Source organism: Plectropomus leopardus, chromosome 4 (assembly GCF_026936395.1).
Source record: "Plectropomus leopardus strain MGB_pleo_1.0 chromosome 4, ASM2693639v1, whole genome shotgun sequence".
NCBI lineage: Eukaryota > Metazoa > Chordata > Actinopteri > Perciformes > Serranidae > Plectropomus > Plectropomus leopardus.
In genome coordinates, this window is record NC_142179.1 from 34,501,178 (window position 1) to 34,518,770 (window position 17,593).

The 17,593-nt window shown below is 38.3% G+C and overlaps 1 protein-coding gene across 2 annotated transcripts in view; it reads right to left on the reverse strand.

Annotated features, from left to right (window-relative positions):
- The window catches only part of loxl2b (lysyl oxidase-like 2b), a 60,470-nt gene that overhangs the window by 19,980 nt on the left and 22,897 nt on the right, over positions 1 to 17,593 (reverse strand). For both annotated transcript variants that reach the window (XM_042488476.2, XM_088077175.1), the window contains 2 exons: positions 10,933 to 11,144; positions 1,762 to 1,978 (listed from right to left, as the gene is read on the reverse strand). In XM_042488476.2, the coding sequence (XP_042344410.1) occupies positions 1,762 to 1,978; positions 10,933 to 11,144 (429 nt within the window). The remainder of the gene's footprint in view (positions 1 to 1,761; positions 1,979 to 10,932; positions 11,145 to 17,593) is intronic.

Consider the following 17,593-nt stretch of genomic DNA (forward strand, 5'->3'; position numbering starts at 1 on the left):
AACCACAGGGGAGGTCAAAGATCAAAATCAGGAAGAGAGCAGCACCTGTGGAGCCAGTAAGTGAAGTCTTGCTTAAGTTTTTTTGACAAGAAAACATTTCTGTGTGACAAAATAGAAATGCTATTCACTTTTGATCAAAATCTGTTTTGCCTCATGCATAAATGTTTTCAAGCACTACACCCACATATGACTGCTAAGCAGGCCATTTCAAAATCAAGGGCATTAATTTGCTGCTTTAAAATCATATACTCTTCTAGTTTAGGCTCTCCACCAGATTTTGAAACTTGGCTGCAAAAATTTGACCCCATTTCAGTCACAAGAACATCAGTGAGGTCCAACACTGAAGTTGGGAGATAAGGTCTGGCTCCCAGGCAGCTGTCTGGTTCATCCAAAAGGTTTGGGAAGGGGGCTCCAAATTGGGAAAATCATTTATTGGACACTGCTTTTAATGAAGGTATTGTCATGTTAAGGTAGGTAGGGGAAGGCTTGGCTGGTATCACAGTATTACAGTATACCAGGGTAATACAGGCGCTTCCTCCTACTCATTGTATGTAGTGCACAGCACACACCACCAGGGTGCAATTTCCGTTCTCTACTGGTGGAGCAGTTAGGCTAAGCTAAAAGACACAGTGATACTTAGTGGTGGAGGAAGAAATTAAAGGACTGTAAACAGTCGGTGGCCAGCAACAGCAGGGAGAGGCAGTGAGGAATAACGGCATGTCATTTACATCTATCTTGGTGAATTAAGGATTAACGATTTATTTTGTGATTATTGGAACAGTGGGTTCACTAAGTAGATTACTAGTGGTGAGTTGCATTTTGTTTTCTGTCAAGTTTGAGTGAAGTGTGTTTTAAGATGATTTAACAAGGCAATTGAGCCTCGTCAGTCTCCTGTGACCAAGAGAAAAGTAAATTTCAAAAGTTGTGCAGTTGTATTTCTCAGTTTTAATAGGTGTGAGGACATTATTTTTCTTTACATGTTATGGGTGCCTATTGTGTGTTTGTTAGTTTGAAAAGTAAGTAGTGTACAAGCTGTCTGGGGGGAGGTTAGCGCTGCATCCTTATAACATCATGTACTGTAAGCCCTGGTGAAATTTCAGTTTGAAATGTCATGCTTGTAATAAAGTTTCTGTCTTTGTCTTTTTTACTAAATTCAACACAATCTGTGTTTTTAGTGTAAACTGCAAAAGCTGCCTTAATGCTGCAGCTTGACTGATTTTTGTGCTCAAGGGTATTTGAGGACAATTAAAGCTAGCTGACACTGGCGTTGCTCTCTGGAGATACACATATTTCCTTGTGCTGTCCCGAGGACTTTACAACATCATGTCATCTTTAAAACCCCAAGATGAAGATAACTCATACTGATGAGACGTGTCACAAGCAGCTGCAGCTGCAGTTCACCGAGTGACACAGGGCAACGAATGTCAGAGCTGGCTCCATGTCCAAGCAAAACACTGAATGTCCCTCCCTTTGCATTAGAGCCAGAGACCTAAAGTGAACCAGTGCAGCTATTTCTTATATCAGCTTTGTTTACCACTTCAGTTAATTGACACCATCCACAGACACACACAATTAATTTGCCACTGAAAGAAGATGGCATAACTTTCTGTTACAAAGGCTCATTACACAGGGACAATTATTTTTCTAAAAATTAGTATAAGTTAAATTAATTTTCATGTCTGAGTAAGAACTGGAACAGTCTGGACTACAATGGTAAAATTAATAGCTTGTGAAAAATAAAGCATTTAGAAAGGACTCTACCTCCTGTCTGAAGGCCTTCCTGAATCCCGTCATTGGCGTTGGAGCAAAGTCTCTGCCGGGCACGCAGCTCACCACAACAGGCAGCCCTCCAGCACAGGTCTCATTGGACTTGAGTGATGAAGCCTGGCCCAGTTTACAGCTGGACAAATGGGCTTCATTGCCAGTGCAGTTGACAGCGAAGTCCCAGTATGTGGGCTTTCTCCTGCGAGCAAACATCCTGGACAGATGGAGAAGAAAAGGAAACTAATTAAATCTTTGAGCAGTTGAGAGGTTGTTTTCAACTAGGTGTATCAAAAACACACAAGACGGTGTGGTTTTTTCCCCCAAAATGAGACAAATACCACTAGAAAAATAGTTTTATATAAACAATAGGTCAAACAGCCCTGTGTAATGTGTGAAATGCTGCTAGTATTGATGAATAAACAGAAAATTATCATCAGACTCTGCAGTTATTCAGTTCTTAAGGAGGCTGTCACATCAGGGAGTTGGGCCAGGATCTGAATACACCTGACCCCAAAATCCAGTTTGTTTGATTTGTATAAACATGGTATACCCTACCCGAGCATGGTTTGGCATTTGTGCCTGGGTGTAGCGATATGGCGAAAATCATATTTCACAATATTTTTGCCGAACAACCTTAATATTGATTAATACTGAAAAGTTGATAATTGATGCTTTTATAATACATTTACACAATAACAACAAAATTACAGCACTTAACTGTAATGCAGCCTTTAAAAACCAAAATCTAACACCACAACTAGTCTCATAACAAAATATAATATCGATATACTGTAAAACTTTAAATAGAAGCCTAGTCCCAATTAAACGCCCATACCTTTATACCAGCCAGGTGTGGGGCACATTTTAACTAATAAAGGCCTGTCTCAATTACACTACACACTTGGTTAGCTTGGTAAGATTCTTTACCATTCAGTCATTCAGTTCATTTGACTGAAATCAAAAGCACTAAAGTAATACTGACAGTAAATAAGAGAGGCACAAAAAAGAGGTTTGAATAAAGAATTTGATCGTATTTCACATCTTTGCTGAGCAACAGTTTTGTTCGAAAGAAATTAAGAGCCCGTCCCACAAAGACGCTTGTCCCAAATATAAGCCTGTTGAGTTCCGTGATTTAAGCGAATAATAGCTCAGGCTACCAAGTTTTTTACGGTATTGTACAGCCTTAGTCCTCAGGCACGCATCATATTAGGTGTGAAAACCAACATAAAAAGTTAACTAAGAGGCTGTTGGCAAGTAGAGTTGCAAAGGTTTTAGGGCTGGAGCAACACGTTGATGTAATCGGTTACGCGAATACGTCGATTCACGTAAGGTGCATCGACGCATCGCACTGTTTCACTAAAACCTTTGCAACTCTACTTGCATGTTGGTTTAGACTCTCTCTGTCACAGAGATGAAGAAATACAAAGATGTTTGTTTTACCTTAACATTCTTGCTTCCCTTTCAAAACAAAAGCTATCTGTCAGTGTCTCTGTGGACAGAATGCCATCAGTTGCTGATACAATGCATTTTATTTTGGAACATTTACGGGACGTGGTTGTCAGCTGTGCAGGAGCTCATATAACTTCATAAATGAGTGGAATATGTGCTAATAAATATGAAAATACAGCACTCATATCAGCAGGCAGCTGTATGCCTTAAGGCCCAGTTAAGGCTGGGCTATTTTGATGCAGAAAGAATGTACTAGTTATAATTATTTCTGTTAGAGTAAAGTTGTAGTGTTATTCAAATTGCACTAATTTTACTGTAAGATGTTTGGTTGGACTGCTAGATTTGAGGTTTGTTACTGTAACAAAGAGTAACTGTTTTGTATTTTACATTGTTTTATTTATTTTGCTGTTGGATTGCTAAATGTAGATTGCACTATATTCCTTTTACTTGAGTGGAACAAGCTCTTGCATTAATTTTATTTTGGAGAGACTTTATATCAGACTGTAAAACACAGATTACCAGTTAAGACTGGACTATTTTTTGTTGGGGAATAATGCCCTGCAGCATTTTAAAATTTTATTTTCAGTATATTCGTTGTTATATTAATCAAGTAATAAAAAAATAATAGTTAGATCAATAAAAAAAAATTGATAGATTAATCGATAAAAAAATAATCGTGCTGCCCTAAAAGGTTTTTCTCAATGGCACCGCTATCCACAGAAATCTGCATGTGCGTGCAACAATCATCAATCTCATTAATGATATTGTCTCCAAAACAGAAACGATAGTCAGCATAATGCAAATGTTGACTTCATTGTATGGGCCGGGGATCTTGAAAATGGCAAGCTTTTCTATACTGAAACAACATTAACGAATGTCCTGTACACGATCACTTAAGTGTGGTTCAGTATAGAATATCAGCAGTCTAATAAGTCAAGTCAAGTTAAGTCAATTTTATTTCAAAGGCCCATTATCACAAAACACAGCTTGCCTCAGGGGGCTTTACAGCATACGATGTAATAATGAGAAAGTGGAGCACAGGTTAATGGAGCAAGAGGGGGCAATCATATTCAGCACAGTGACACTTAATCTTTTACATGAAAACACCTAAAGCATCCTACAGCTACTTGTTTTACTTTAGGGCTTGCAACTTTCAGTGTAGTCCAACTCATCCTTGTTTTCAGCAACAGCAGGCAGCTGTTTTGGCAAAAACAGCTGATAAACTGATGGCACACAGCTTTCCCCAATAAGGCTAACAGACAAAGTTAGCTGCTGGCTTGCAAACATGGTGGAGCATTTAGTAACTTAAGAGCCAGATATTTCCCTCAAAGGTTGGTGGTGACCAAAAACAGAGCTAAAAGATGTGAAAATTGTTTTTTTATGTCAGCTGGTTTTTGCCAGATATGTAAACAGGCAACAGATTAGCATAATCAAGTGTGATGATGCTCATCTTTTAATGGAGTTTTGCAACCAAGTGGCAAAAAAGAGAGTAAAACACATGGTTTATTTCTCTTATCAATTCATTTCTATAAACTCTGTCATTTAAGGCAGGTCTTGTGATATTTGTGAGTAGACGAGAAAATAGGATTTTATTAACTTGCCGCTGCAATTGAATTTTTATACCTACTGTTTGGGAAACATGACATTTATCAAAATTTGAAGTGAAATTATTGCACCTATCACAATGCTTTGTTTTGGCACCATAAAACTAGACAAGGGTAATGACATTAGCACATTGTATGATTAGTGCCTGAATTGAAAGGTTAGCCAACAGCTGGAGAGTTCACACTCCTCCACATGAACTTGAGCAAACTGGGGTTAATGACTCTTCGAGGCCTGCTGGGCTGCTAATCTCTTCCTCTCCATTTATTACTGAGCCCATTTCATGTATTTAATGAGTGTCATTTGCAGAACGGCATGTCCTATCCTTGTGTCTCATGTCTGAGGCGGACGTGAAAAAAAGGAGGATTATAATGGGACAAGCAGCATTTGTTTTTCATTTGGGAGCTGGCGAAAGGGACGCTGCAGACTGGACGCTCTCCAAAGCTAATGTTCTCAGCCGCAGCCAGTGGACTGGCTCTGCTATCTCCTCTGATGCAATTTGAACACAGTTGTGATGCATATCGGTGCTGTTGAAATGGAGTGATGGTTGAATAAACTGGCGGTCCTGAGGCTGTGACAGCTGACTTCTCACCAAAATCTCAACCTAGCTTAACCCTTTGAAATCTGAACGAATTGGCTTGACCTCTCAAAAATATGGAAAGATGACAATGTACAACTTAAGAAATTACTTTGAAAAAGCACAAAATGAGTAAAAACATGTAGTATTAAAACAAAGCATGAGAAAATTGCATGAAAAAAAAGTAAAGTCTAAAACAGATAATAAAATACCTAAAAAATAGCAAAAAAAAAAACAAGTGAAGTCAAAAAGAAAAAAAGGCCAAGGAAACCTGACAAAGGTGTTGAGGAATAATAATAATTCTGTGACATAATTTTAAATACATTATTGTAATAATTATGAGTATAGTTGAATAGACATTTTCCCATAGTTGTTTTTATAAATCCAGATCTAATTATTCTTGCAGTTTGAGGGACATTTCTTGTCACGTTGCTCTGTGCCTTCTCCCCCATTTTCAAAAGAAATCAAACCAATGTGTTTACAGTTAGAAGATTTAAATGCTTGTGAAAGATATTTGAACCAAGTGCAAAAATACTGATATCGATCCAAACTTGAAAGGGTTAAAACATGGTGACACACACATACCCAAGTTGTGTTTCTTAGTATCTTTAGTAAATTTGAATGTTACTTTTACACCACTAACTTTCTACTTGAAAACCATGATCCTGCACATGAAAGTGGCCCTTAAATAAAAGGGAACACCATGATTTTACATGTTAATGTCAACTGAGTCCACCTGAGTCGTCTTGGCTTGGAGACTGCAAATTAACAACAGAAACCCACAATTATAAACTCTGGCCAAGGATTGTGAAAAACAGGAATATTTATCAGGCATGGAAAGTCTGACAAATTGCTCCATAGAGTTGTGTATGGAAGGTGTAGCAGTGCTTTGGAATTTGACCCATACTCAGGACAAGGAGCTCGATTTTTTTTCTTTTTCTTTTTTTTAGTACTAAGGAGAGCAGGGAACTACATTTTAAAAATTCAGCAACTGAATGTATATCAACTCGGTAGTAACCCATTAAGCTATCATTTCAGGGGTTGCCTTGTTTGCTGTTGGAGTTAGATGTAAGGAATACCATCTGGTACAATGTGTAGGGCTGCGACTAATGATTATTTTTTTTTAATGATTAATCTATCTATGATTTTTTTATTACTCGATTAATATAACAACAAATTTACCAAAAATAACATTTTAAAACGCCACAGGGCATTATTCCCCAACAAAAAACTGGTAATCTGTGTTTTACAGTCTGATATAAAGTCTCTCCAAATAAAATTAATGCAAGAGCTTGTTCCACTCAAGTAAAAGGAATGTAGTGCATCTACATTTAGCAATCCAACAGCAAAATAAATAAAACAATGTAAAATTCAAGTCACGTTTAGGAGGAGTAACAAAACAGTTACTCTTTGTTACAGTAACAAACCTCAAATCTAGCAGCCCAACCAAACATCTTACAGTAAAATTAGTGCAATTTGAATAACACTATACCTTTTCTCTAACAGAAATGATAATAACTAGTCCCTTCTTTCTGCATCAAAATAGACCAGCCTTAACTGGGCCTTAAGGCATACAGCTGCCTGCTGATATGAGTGCTGTATTTTCATATTTATAAGCACATATTCCACTCATTTATGAAGTTATAGAAGCTCCTGCACAGCTGACAACCACGTCCTGTAAATGTTTCAAAATACAATGCATTGCATCAGCAACTGATGGCATTCTGTCCAGACACACTGACAGATAGCTTTTGTTTTGAAAGGGAAGCAAGGAAGTTGAGGTAAAACAAAAATATTTGTATTTCCTCATCTCTGTGCCAAAAAGAGACTTTAAACTGCAGTATAAAGTGGTATTGAGTCAACAAATGCGAGCGTCGGGTTGACAATATTTTAAATGTCTAACAACAAATTTCTAACTGTGTGGACGTAAAGATAATGATTATTGCGGGCGTTGGGTTTTGTGCTCATACCTCACAATTAGTTGTTATTCTACGTCAAGATGTCGCTGGTTGAGATGTAAGATAGATGTTGTATTTTGGTGACTACTTAAAACTAGGAAGATATCAATGTTATCTGCCTTAAATGTCCTGACATTGAATTTTGGTCACCCAACATCACAACCTAAATTCAGTCAAATAGCAAAACCTAACAAGGTCTTAGACCTTATCACAGTGGCTTAGCACAATGGGCAGCTCGAAGGGTGTGTGGACCCTCTGGAACAATGCAGTCACCAGGTGCGAAACTAGTGGTTGAAGGTCAGTACATCCCTCCAATCTGTAGTTTTGCTGCTTTTTAGGCAATTTTCAGGTCATTCTTTAGTCAACGTTAATTGATTTTTTTGCAGTTTTCAACAAATTTCATGTTACGTTGCTGATTTCATTTTTTTCTTTGTGTTGTTTGAAAGAAATTAAACCAATCTTTTTACATTTCAAAGGTTAGGTATCTTAGTTATTCCCTCTGCATTTTCACAATTCCAATTTTAACCTTTTCTTTTTGTCTTTCTTTGTAAAAACCACATATTATTCTGATCTCTTGTAATTTTGTGGCAAGAAACTGAAAATCCTCAATTTAAAGAACACAGCTGCGCAATTACACATCACAAGGAAGCACAACTTCTTCACTTCCACATTTTGACATTGTAATTTAAATCTGGCAATCTCAAAGTGACTGGATGAAACTAAGAAACACAGGAGCATCAGTATATGAGCAAACTCGAGATTATGAAACTGCAGCAGCTCTTGGCTCCGTGTCATCGCCGCTCCAAACGACAGTCTGTAATAACACACGTTTCATGGGGCCGAGGCGGGAGCAGACTGACACGCACATGGAAAGTTGGGGAGCCGTCGTGCTCTGCTGTGGTTACCTAACGCTGAGGAAACTTCCAGCCATACAGACAGTAAATTCAAGGTTAACTCGAGTGCTTGAAGTTTTATGGTAAGCCCTGATTAACCTGTGGTCGTTTGGCTGCAAGCTTCCTCGTGTAAGCAAGATTCAGATCCCTCGGTGGTAGCTCATGCATTACGACAGCTTTGTGGAACGCACTAATGTTGGAAATACAGGAGTCAGGTTGGCTTTAAGGTATATATATTCATCCACATATTGGAACAAGCAAGATTTTTTTTTCAATGTAGACTAACCCTTTAAAAGCTAATTTGTGCTCTTAAATCAGAACAAATGGACTATCCTTGATCAATTTTTACACAGGTTTATTACACCGGCGGACTGATAAAATGTTTAAATATCAAGATTATTTTATTTAACCTTTGAACACCTGGACCGTCGTCAGTTTTCTCTTGCTGCATTTAGATGCCTTTCACAAGCATTTTAACTGTGAAATCTGAGAAAATGGTTTGATTTCTGGCAAAACACAGAAAAAAAACATAAAGAGCAACTTGGCAAGAAATATCCTGCAAAACTCCAAAAAACAACAGTAAATGGTGACAAGGAAATGAAAAAATGCATGAAAAAATGTTCAGCAAACCATAGTTACATTTCTTTTAATTATATATTTAAAATTATGATACAGAAAAAAAGATTTTTTTATGGCACTTTCTTGAGGTTATTTCTCTTTTGTTTGTATGTTTGTTTTATATTTTTCACTTTTCCCTATTTTCCAATTATTTTCTTGTAATGTCTTCTTAGTATCTTGCTAATTATTGGGCCATTTCTTATTAAGCTGTTTGCCACTCTCCAGGCTTTTTTAAAGAAAGTAAGCTAATTTGTTTAGGTTTCAAAGGGTTAAAAGGACCAAATTACCAAAATGACCAAAATCTCTCCATTCTGTGGAAGTTCTTATGCTAGTGTCCTAATGGCAGATGGCGGTAAATGGTTAAAACAGTACAGTATGATAAAGGGATTTAGGTCAGGGGCCTGATGAGCTGACAAAGACATTTTATGTTTTGAGAGTTAGCTTGAGGCCGGAAAAGTAACTCACCACAGGGTCCAATTATTTCCACTATGGAACTCAACATCCCTCAGTCGAGTTCAAATGAAATGTGAAAGGTTTAGTTTCAGTGACCTGCCATGACGTTCTACAGGACAGTCTGCAGGCTAAGGCTGGATTACCAAATTGTGCATATTCCTAAAACTACACTCATCATTAGCAATGGATGAGACGCCTATGAGTAATATATGTGGGTTGCTGGTAGTGATTTAACCCAAGAGAATTGAACTCGACTTTACCTCTTCAGTTCTCTGCTCTATGAAGCATGTACACGTCTTTCAGCTCATTCTTAGAGTCTCATGATCCGTGATTCTACTGATTTGGTTCAGCCTTACTGTCTGAACATGGCTGTTTTAACCAAAAAATCTCCAATAAACCCCCTGCATGTATGTATGTATGTAACTGCTCAGCAACAAATAGCAGACAGACAAGGATGGAGACTAGTAAGTGGAGTATTTAGCAGCCAAAGACCCATATGTCCCCCAGGAATTAGTGAAGACCAAAACAGAGCTAAAAGGAGGTTGAATCTATTTCTATGACTTTCATCGGATGAACAGAAATAATTAATTAATTAATCTTACTAGAAAAGTACACTCAGCAGAGTGTAAATCTCTGCTATGCAGTCGCGTTTCAGCTACAAAACAACCACTGTAGACAACCCTTACCATTCCTGCAAATGAACCATAGCTTGTTTCAGAGGCGCCCCTTAAGCATATTTAAATCTGCACCACATTCCACAGAGCACATCAAATTCTCCTGACAGCATAAAACAAGTTTTTCTACAATTATGAAGCACCGCAACCACACGAGGTCCTTTAGCATATAGTCATAAATGTACACACATAACATTAGGCTGATTGGTCCAGTAGTTTGCAAGATTAGATGCAACAGACAAATACATGCACTAACACACACACACACACACACACACACACACACACACGACCAAATGCATGATCCCCTCATGGCATACATTTGGTGGAGAAAATTAGTATTCACTTTCTGTTTCAATCTGCTTTTAGAAAGTACCTGACATCCTTCAACCGATGAAAGGTTACATCATCTACAGTTTTTAAGAGGGCTCATTGTTGGGTGGCTACAGATACTGGACAATATTGTTAGTAAGCGGAGTAATATAAAGTAATATATATATATATATATATAAAGTAATATATTTCTCATAATCATAAAAAGTAGAAAAAAACTTCATAAAATCATCAGTATTAAGCATTTCTACATATATATTAAATTAGAACAGCTAAAACTGGCTACTAAGAGTTGACTTGCAAACTGATGTGGGTACAACCCTGGTTTTTGCCTCCATGTCAGACAGAGAGGGTTACTGGAGAACATGTCATTACCAATTTGAGGGTGTGGTAAAGCAATAGGGAAAAACAGATCAGAGCTGACAATCTGCCACCTTCCGAAAGACAGATCACCCAGCAAAACGCCCACTGATCCACAGTAAATTGGTGAGTGACACTGTTGCAAAATCTTAGAAAACCGTGTTTTCTGAGGCCACTCGTGAATTAAACCTTAAATCCTCGTCTGCTCTTTGAGTTACCCAGGACCACACATGCAGCAGTAGAATACTCACTTGTAGACTCTGGCGTTGTATTTCCTCTCCCCAGGGAAGCCGAACATGCCACAGATGACTCGGCTGTTGAGCTGGGTCCACTCTGCGTTACAGATCTGCTTCCATTTACCGCCATCCTTGACCTCCACGTAGCCCTCTGTTACAGGGATCCTCTTACGGTACGATGACAGGATGGCTCGTATCCGCACGTCTTCCACTTGAATATCAAGGCTCTGTAAGAATTGAGAAATGCACATTCATCAAGAAACTTTTTTTTCTGGCAACAAAGTATGTGACTGTTTATCTGGCAGACATGTCATTTGTCATGAGAAGTACGTGTATGTGTTCATGCATAACTCATTTCCACTTTTGCTCCATTTCTGTATAGTTCATGAACTGTTCATGTTCATTTGAGAAATGTACTCGATTTGCACAAGGGCAATAAAGCATCTTGTGTTTTCATTTTCTGGCTGGAGAGACTGCAATCCCATGTCATGTAAGCAGGTTATACATCGCTCCTGATGCAGCATTTCCTGTGTTACATAACATGCAATCTAAGCCCCTGAACCCCAGGTTCAGACTGTAACCGCAGCTCCTTGTGTGCTGCTTGTAAGTCTTCACCAGATTGCTTAAAAATTTTTACAGCGAATCACCTTATTAATGCTTAACACCATGACCAGCTGCCCTGCAACTGTTTTGAGGTTTTAAAGCCAAAAAGTATCAAAGGGTTTCTATGGTTACACGTGCAACACATTTTCATGTGCCGCTGGAAAGCATCAGTCAGTAAAGGAAAAATGCACAAAAACAGCACTGTGAGTACACGTGCCGTAGGAGGCAATTAAGAGACTGCTGTTTCTTTCCAGGCGCCTTCTACAACATCATCGACCACAGACTTGAGCAGTACAGACGTGTGACAGTCCCATACTGCTGAGACAGAACACCAGGGGTTATTTTGTGTTGGCATTCTTAAAATGTTTACTTTCACTAACTTTGTTGCTTAACACCCACTTTGAGGAATGCCCAGAGTTTAACTAAACCCAGGTAAACTACCTGCTGTGTGCTTAAAGCTAGACTTGTCAATATTTTTATAATCACTAAGTATTAACTATGTTTAATGTGAATGAGAGGTGACTTGTAATGACATACTCATGGAGAATTATCACCCAACTCTTCAGTTCTCCTCAGTTCTACTGGGCTTTTTGATATGAATCAACCAATATTTGTTGTTTACGGCCAATACTGACATCGGATAATAGTAGTTTATGACACCGACAATCATTATTTGGAACTGATATGTATTTACAAGAAAGATGAAAATATTTCTGTCAATATTTAGAATTTGGAGTTTTTGTTCAATGCAATTGTACAAAATCTTCTATCATCCAGCATCTCCACTTCATGCGACAGGGTTTGATGTTACAGTCATTTCAAACTGTAAGTCTGCAGTAGTTATTCTATTTTGTAGAAAATTTACAAATCTAATTGTTTTATTTAGGATAAGCCCCTTGAGATGGGTCTTTTGTTTTCAAGAAAGTCCCACAGTTTATTACAAGCATGTGTTAAACTATTAGCGTGGAGCCTTGTGTCACTCAGCATGGTCTATGGTAACATGGGCTCTTGCCTCACTTAGTGGTGCACATGACTGTAGTGTTAGCATGGTATCTACTTTCCACTATCCTGTATGTAGTTGTAAAATGTTAGCATCAGTTTAGAGACACATGGATGATTTCAGTTTATGTGTTTTGATTTGGTATGTTGACCAATTCAACAGTTTTCCATCTTAGTTTGAAATCTTTATTGACCAATTAAAAATGATGAGTCCTCTGAGCATCTAAGCAGAACTCAGGTCTGTTAGCCTGGAGCCTTTCCTCTCGGACTTTTTGTAGGGATTAAATCAACATTTTCCTCTCCAGTAGACCAAACCCACATTCTTGTGCTACGTGACAGTGCAGGCTGAGGGGAGGGAGCTCAGTCTGGCTGGAGGGGGGAATACGTTGCTTCACTCAGCAGATGGGCCAGTACAGACTCCTCTCATATACAGCCAAGAAGAACCTAGACATCAAAAAATGAGAGAGGGTGGTTTTCCTAAATTGGCATTTGCCTCAAGGGAAGGGCAGAGGCCACCAAAGTGAAAGGTACAAATCAGCGGTGTGTCTACCCTCTGCTGTTTTCTCCCAGAGATAACCACATTCATCATTTTGGTCAGAGGCAGCAAGCTCTGGACTACAGATGATATAAAACTGGATAAAGGCTGAAATCATGGAACATGATAATGAGTGGAAATGTGGTGACGGTGACCTTGTCTAGATTTACAACATATACAGTACATGACTCGGAGGCAGCAATGCAAAAAATAAGTTTGAGCCAAATGTTGCGATTGGGTTAGCAAGGAAATAGACTGACTAACAAACATTTAACCAAACAGGCTAAAAAGGTACTGACAAAGATTCCTATCAAGGCATGCTGGTGCTTAGATATCAAGATTGAATGTCTGATAAACACAGGGAAAAAATACTCTGTCCTCTCCCTCAAACAAATTGTCCCTAAATCTTGGTAGAATAAACAACATCCATGCCAAACCCTTATCTGTGTGTATAGGAGAACGTACATAATATAAGCTACTTTCTAGTTGATTTCAAGATCCAACTTGTTCCCTGGTTGCCTCCCTCATCCTTCTGTTCCGAGTTCAGACTGTCCTCACGTGGACGAAACAGAAGCGATTTCTACCATGTGTGTCTTGTTCTGGCACACTCCAAAAAAGGAGGCCTTTCCTGCGTCTTTGCTTATCCAGGAGGAAATGTGGCGCAGACGTAAAAGTCATTAGTGGGATGAGTTGTACCGCAGAGGTGAGGGGCCCTCAATCTGGTTCAGCTTAGTTGAGTTACAGAGGCTACTTCGAGGTTATAACAGGTATTTTTCTATTTCATAGAATCCTTTATTGTTTCGAGTCTTAATTATTTAATTTGGAGTACCACTACACTTTGACTGTCTAATTAGAGGCGAGGAGTCATTTTGGGGGGCAATGTTTGGGCAAAAGCTTGACCTGCTGGCAGCAGACAAAACTGTCTTTTTACTGGTACTGAGAAACTTAAGAATTATTATTTTTATTTTAATCATCGAAACCACATTTAAATGAGTCTCAGCATCCAGATTTTGTTTGTTTGTCTAAGGACCACAGCACATACGAAAAATACAACTGGGGAACAAGCTATGAATCACATCAAAGCAGGAGAGTCGCCACTGTTTCTTCAGGCTCTTACAGACCTTAAGTAGTCTGAGTAAAAATATATGAATCAATAACGTTAAGTTGACAAACCCACACAATAATAATAATTATTTACTCTGTTATTATCTCCCTGCACATACAGGCCGACATGAAAACCTTTTATACTTAGTATTTAATTAAACCTAGTCTATATTATTTGTAATAATAATAGTAATATATATATAATATTCATGTGATGACTGATGAGAATTTGGGGGAAAAAATTGCACTATATACAGCATTTAATCATTCATTTTAACAAACTAAACCGTATAATACTGTAGTCAGTTTAGCAGGAGAAAGGTCCTACATTAGATTGATAATCTGTCCATGTGGAACACAAGGGCAGCAGGGAGGGCAGGTGGCTAAACGGTATTTAATACCATTAAAATATCTACTAAAATAACCCTGTATCAAGTAGTAACAAAACGCCTCCAGTCAAATAATACCTGCATTCGATCCTTTTTGTACCCTGGTCTAGAAAAAATGACTATTTGCACCATTTTGTTTGCACCAAATCACCAAATGTTTTTCAATTTAATTTGAAGTGTAACTGACCCAATGCTGCAGCAGCTACAACCCGTACAGTCTTTGGTGTGGTTGAGTTGAGTTCATCATATTTACAGAGTTGGCAGTTTAGTGTGCAGAAATAGAACCAAAACCATTGAAAGTATGGCAGTGCTACACATATATGGCAACTGGTAGCATTTTACATAACTAAATGCTTCCATTCACATAATGAGAATCAATTGAAGTAGAAAAAAAGGTTTCAATTAAAGTACTCTACTAGTACTGGTATCACTTTAAGGGTACTGGTATTGGTATTGTACTTTCCTATATGATACCCAGACCTGGAGGCCATTCCTAAATGTATGGCCTATTGGGTTACTCATGTCATATGAACTAATAAATTACTTAATTCCCCTAAAAGAAGGATATTGGAGCCTGTTTTTGGATGATTAAAGCTGGACTCTCAAAACTTGCCACTAGTGTATTAAGTGCATTTCTTCCAGGGAATGCTGGTCAAGAGGGCAGCATAAGCAGTTTCACATAAAGAACAATTGCACATATTTGAACACATGCAGTACATTAAAGCAACACAAGTAAAATGCTGTAACAAAAGACATAGAGACATACTGGCCATGCCAGCGATATCCATCACACATTCCACCTAAATCAAGGATTATGTAGAACAGGAACAAGTGCCGGGGCGGTTTGTAAAAGACCTTTAAAGGTATTCAGAGAACAGGGGATTTCTAAGGTAATGATATTTTTGCAGTTTGTTCCATGCCCAGGGTGTCTAACAAGAGAAGGCGGTTTTAAAAGTACATATAAATATTTAAAGGATTTGTAGATCTGCGGCTATAGTTGCTGGTATGAAAGGTTAAATGGCAGCCATGGAGACGGGCCCTATTTATTCCTATCAGAACTGCTCATGAAGGGGGGGGGGAGCTCTTTTTGTGGGTATAAAATGCCCCGGCTCTACAAAGCATGCGCACTAGAGACGTACAGCAGCCAACTGTGCCTGAGCGGGTAACTTCTGCCGGCAGAGTGAACGAATTCCAGGTTAGCGCTTTGCTAGCTTGATCTTAATCTTGCAGCTCAACTTTCCAAATGTTATTTAGAATCTTAAATCTAGATGGTGAAATTAGTCATTTTGGCGCATACAAAAATTCTTCCACTGATTTACAGACGTCTTTTTCTCAAAGTCTTTAGGGAGAAGCCTTTCTGGGCCCACAGGCATCACGTGACAGATCTGGACGGTGTAATTCCCCATTTGGCCACAATGTGAAACTTGTGTCAGAGCCTAGCGTACTTCCTGGGGGCTTGCATTATACGGTGGTGCTCTAACTGACACATGCCAATTATTTTTTCCTAGAATGATAAAAGCATGACCGGTCCTACTCTCCCTCTGATTGGCTAGTACTCACTGCCCTTGTTGGTTGGATTTCTTAGTTTAGGCAGAGATGAGTGAGATTGGTTAGGATTAGAGTAAGAATATCAGGATAAGGCAGTCAGGGGCAGAATAAGGCAGAGCAAGGCCAGTCATGACTTGGACATCCATGGACACAAGCTCTCCCATGCATGCCTAACCAATGTAGTGCACATAGTTTTGCTTTAGGATTCAACTTTTCACTTAATAGGGGAGAAGAGCAATTTCACTCATTTGTAAAAAAAAAAAAAAAAAATATATCTATTCCTCACTTTAAAGGTAGTTAGGCAAAGCATAATAGTTATCAGTCATCTTCTCCACATTAGCCATGAAGCTAGGCCTTCCCAACAGTACAACTTCATCATTGTTTCAGCAATCTGTGTTTCAGAGAGCAACTCTTTAGTACTAAGTGAAACAGGAAAATATCTACTTTTAGTATTGTCAGATGGAAAGAATCTTATTGTCCTAGACTTAATGCAGATGTTTTTTTGACACTTTAACCCTTTAACACCTGACTTGACATCAGTTTTCACGTGCTGTGTTCAGACGCCTTTCATAATATTTAATCCTGTAAAACCAGAGAAAATTGCTTAGATTTCTTTAAAAAACATTATAATCAGCAACCTGCCTTGTCCCACTGATTGTAAAAAATAAAATAAAATGCAAAAGTGATGAGGAAATGACCTAAAAATTACATCCAGCTGATTTTATGATAAAAAATTAGGGGACAATGTCCAAACTATATTTTTAATTATCTTAATTATCTATTCAAAATTATGTTACAGAAAATAATAACAATTACATTTTTTAGCACTTTCTTGAGGTCATTTTCTTGTTTCCTTTCCATTTTTTCTTATTTTCAGGTAATTTCCTTGTAACTTCTTACTAATATCTTGCCAATTTTGGGGCCATTTTTCATTCAGTTGCTAATGGCCTTCTTCCTATGTTTTTAAATGAAATTAAGCCAATTTTCTCAGGTTCTAAGGAGTTAATCAGAAGAATATTCATCAGAGTCTGTTCTTTTAAACCACTATTTATGTCTTCTCTCAGTTTGCATGATAAAGTGTGTGCTGTTTCCATTGTTCTCACAGTGTTGTTCTCCAAAAGGTTCAAAATGGCAACACTAAATGGCAGGTTGCCTCCTGCTATCCTGGAAGAGAGGACGTCTCTGAAGAGGACTGATGGCCAAATACAAAAGGCCCATCAACAATAATAGATCCCAGTCATTTCTCTCTCACTTCAAACTAGTCCACTGGTATATAAACAACATAGAGCATACAAATACTCACTTAACTATTTCAGTTGTACTGCCAATGGTCATCTGTGACTATTAGAAAAAGAGGGAACTCAGAATATGATTGGTTTTTAGTTACGAAGAACACAACTCCTTCAAAGTCCACAGTGGAGTTAAGACTGCATCTACCAGAAAAAAATAAAGTGCAAGGAACTTTAGAACATATGGTTCCAATAGAGGTCTTCAACAA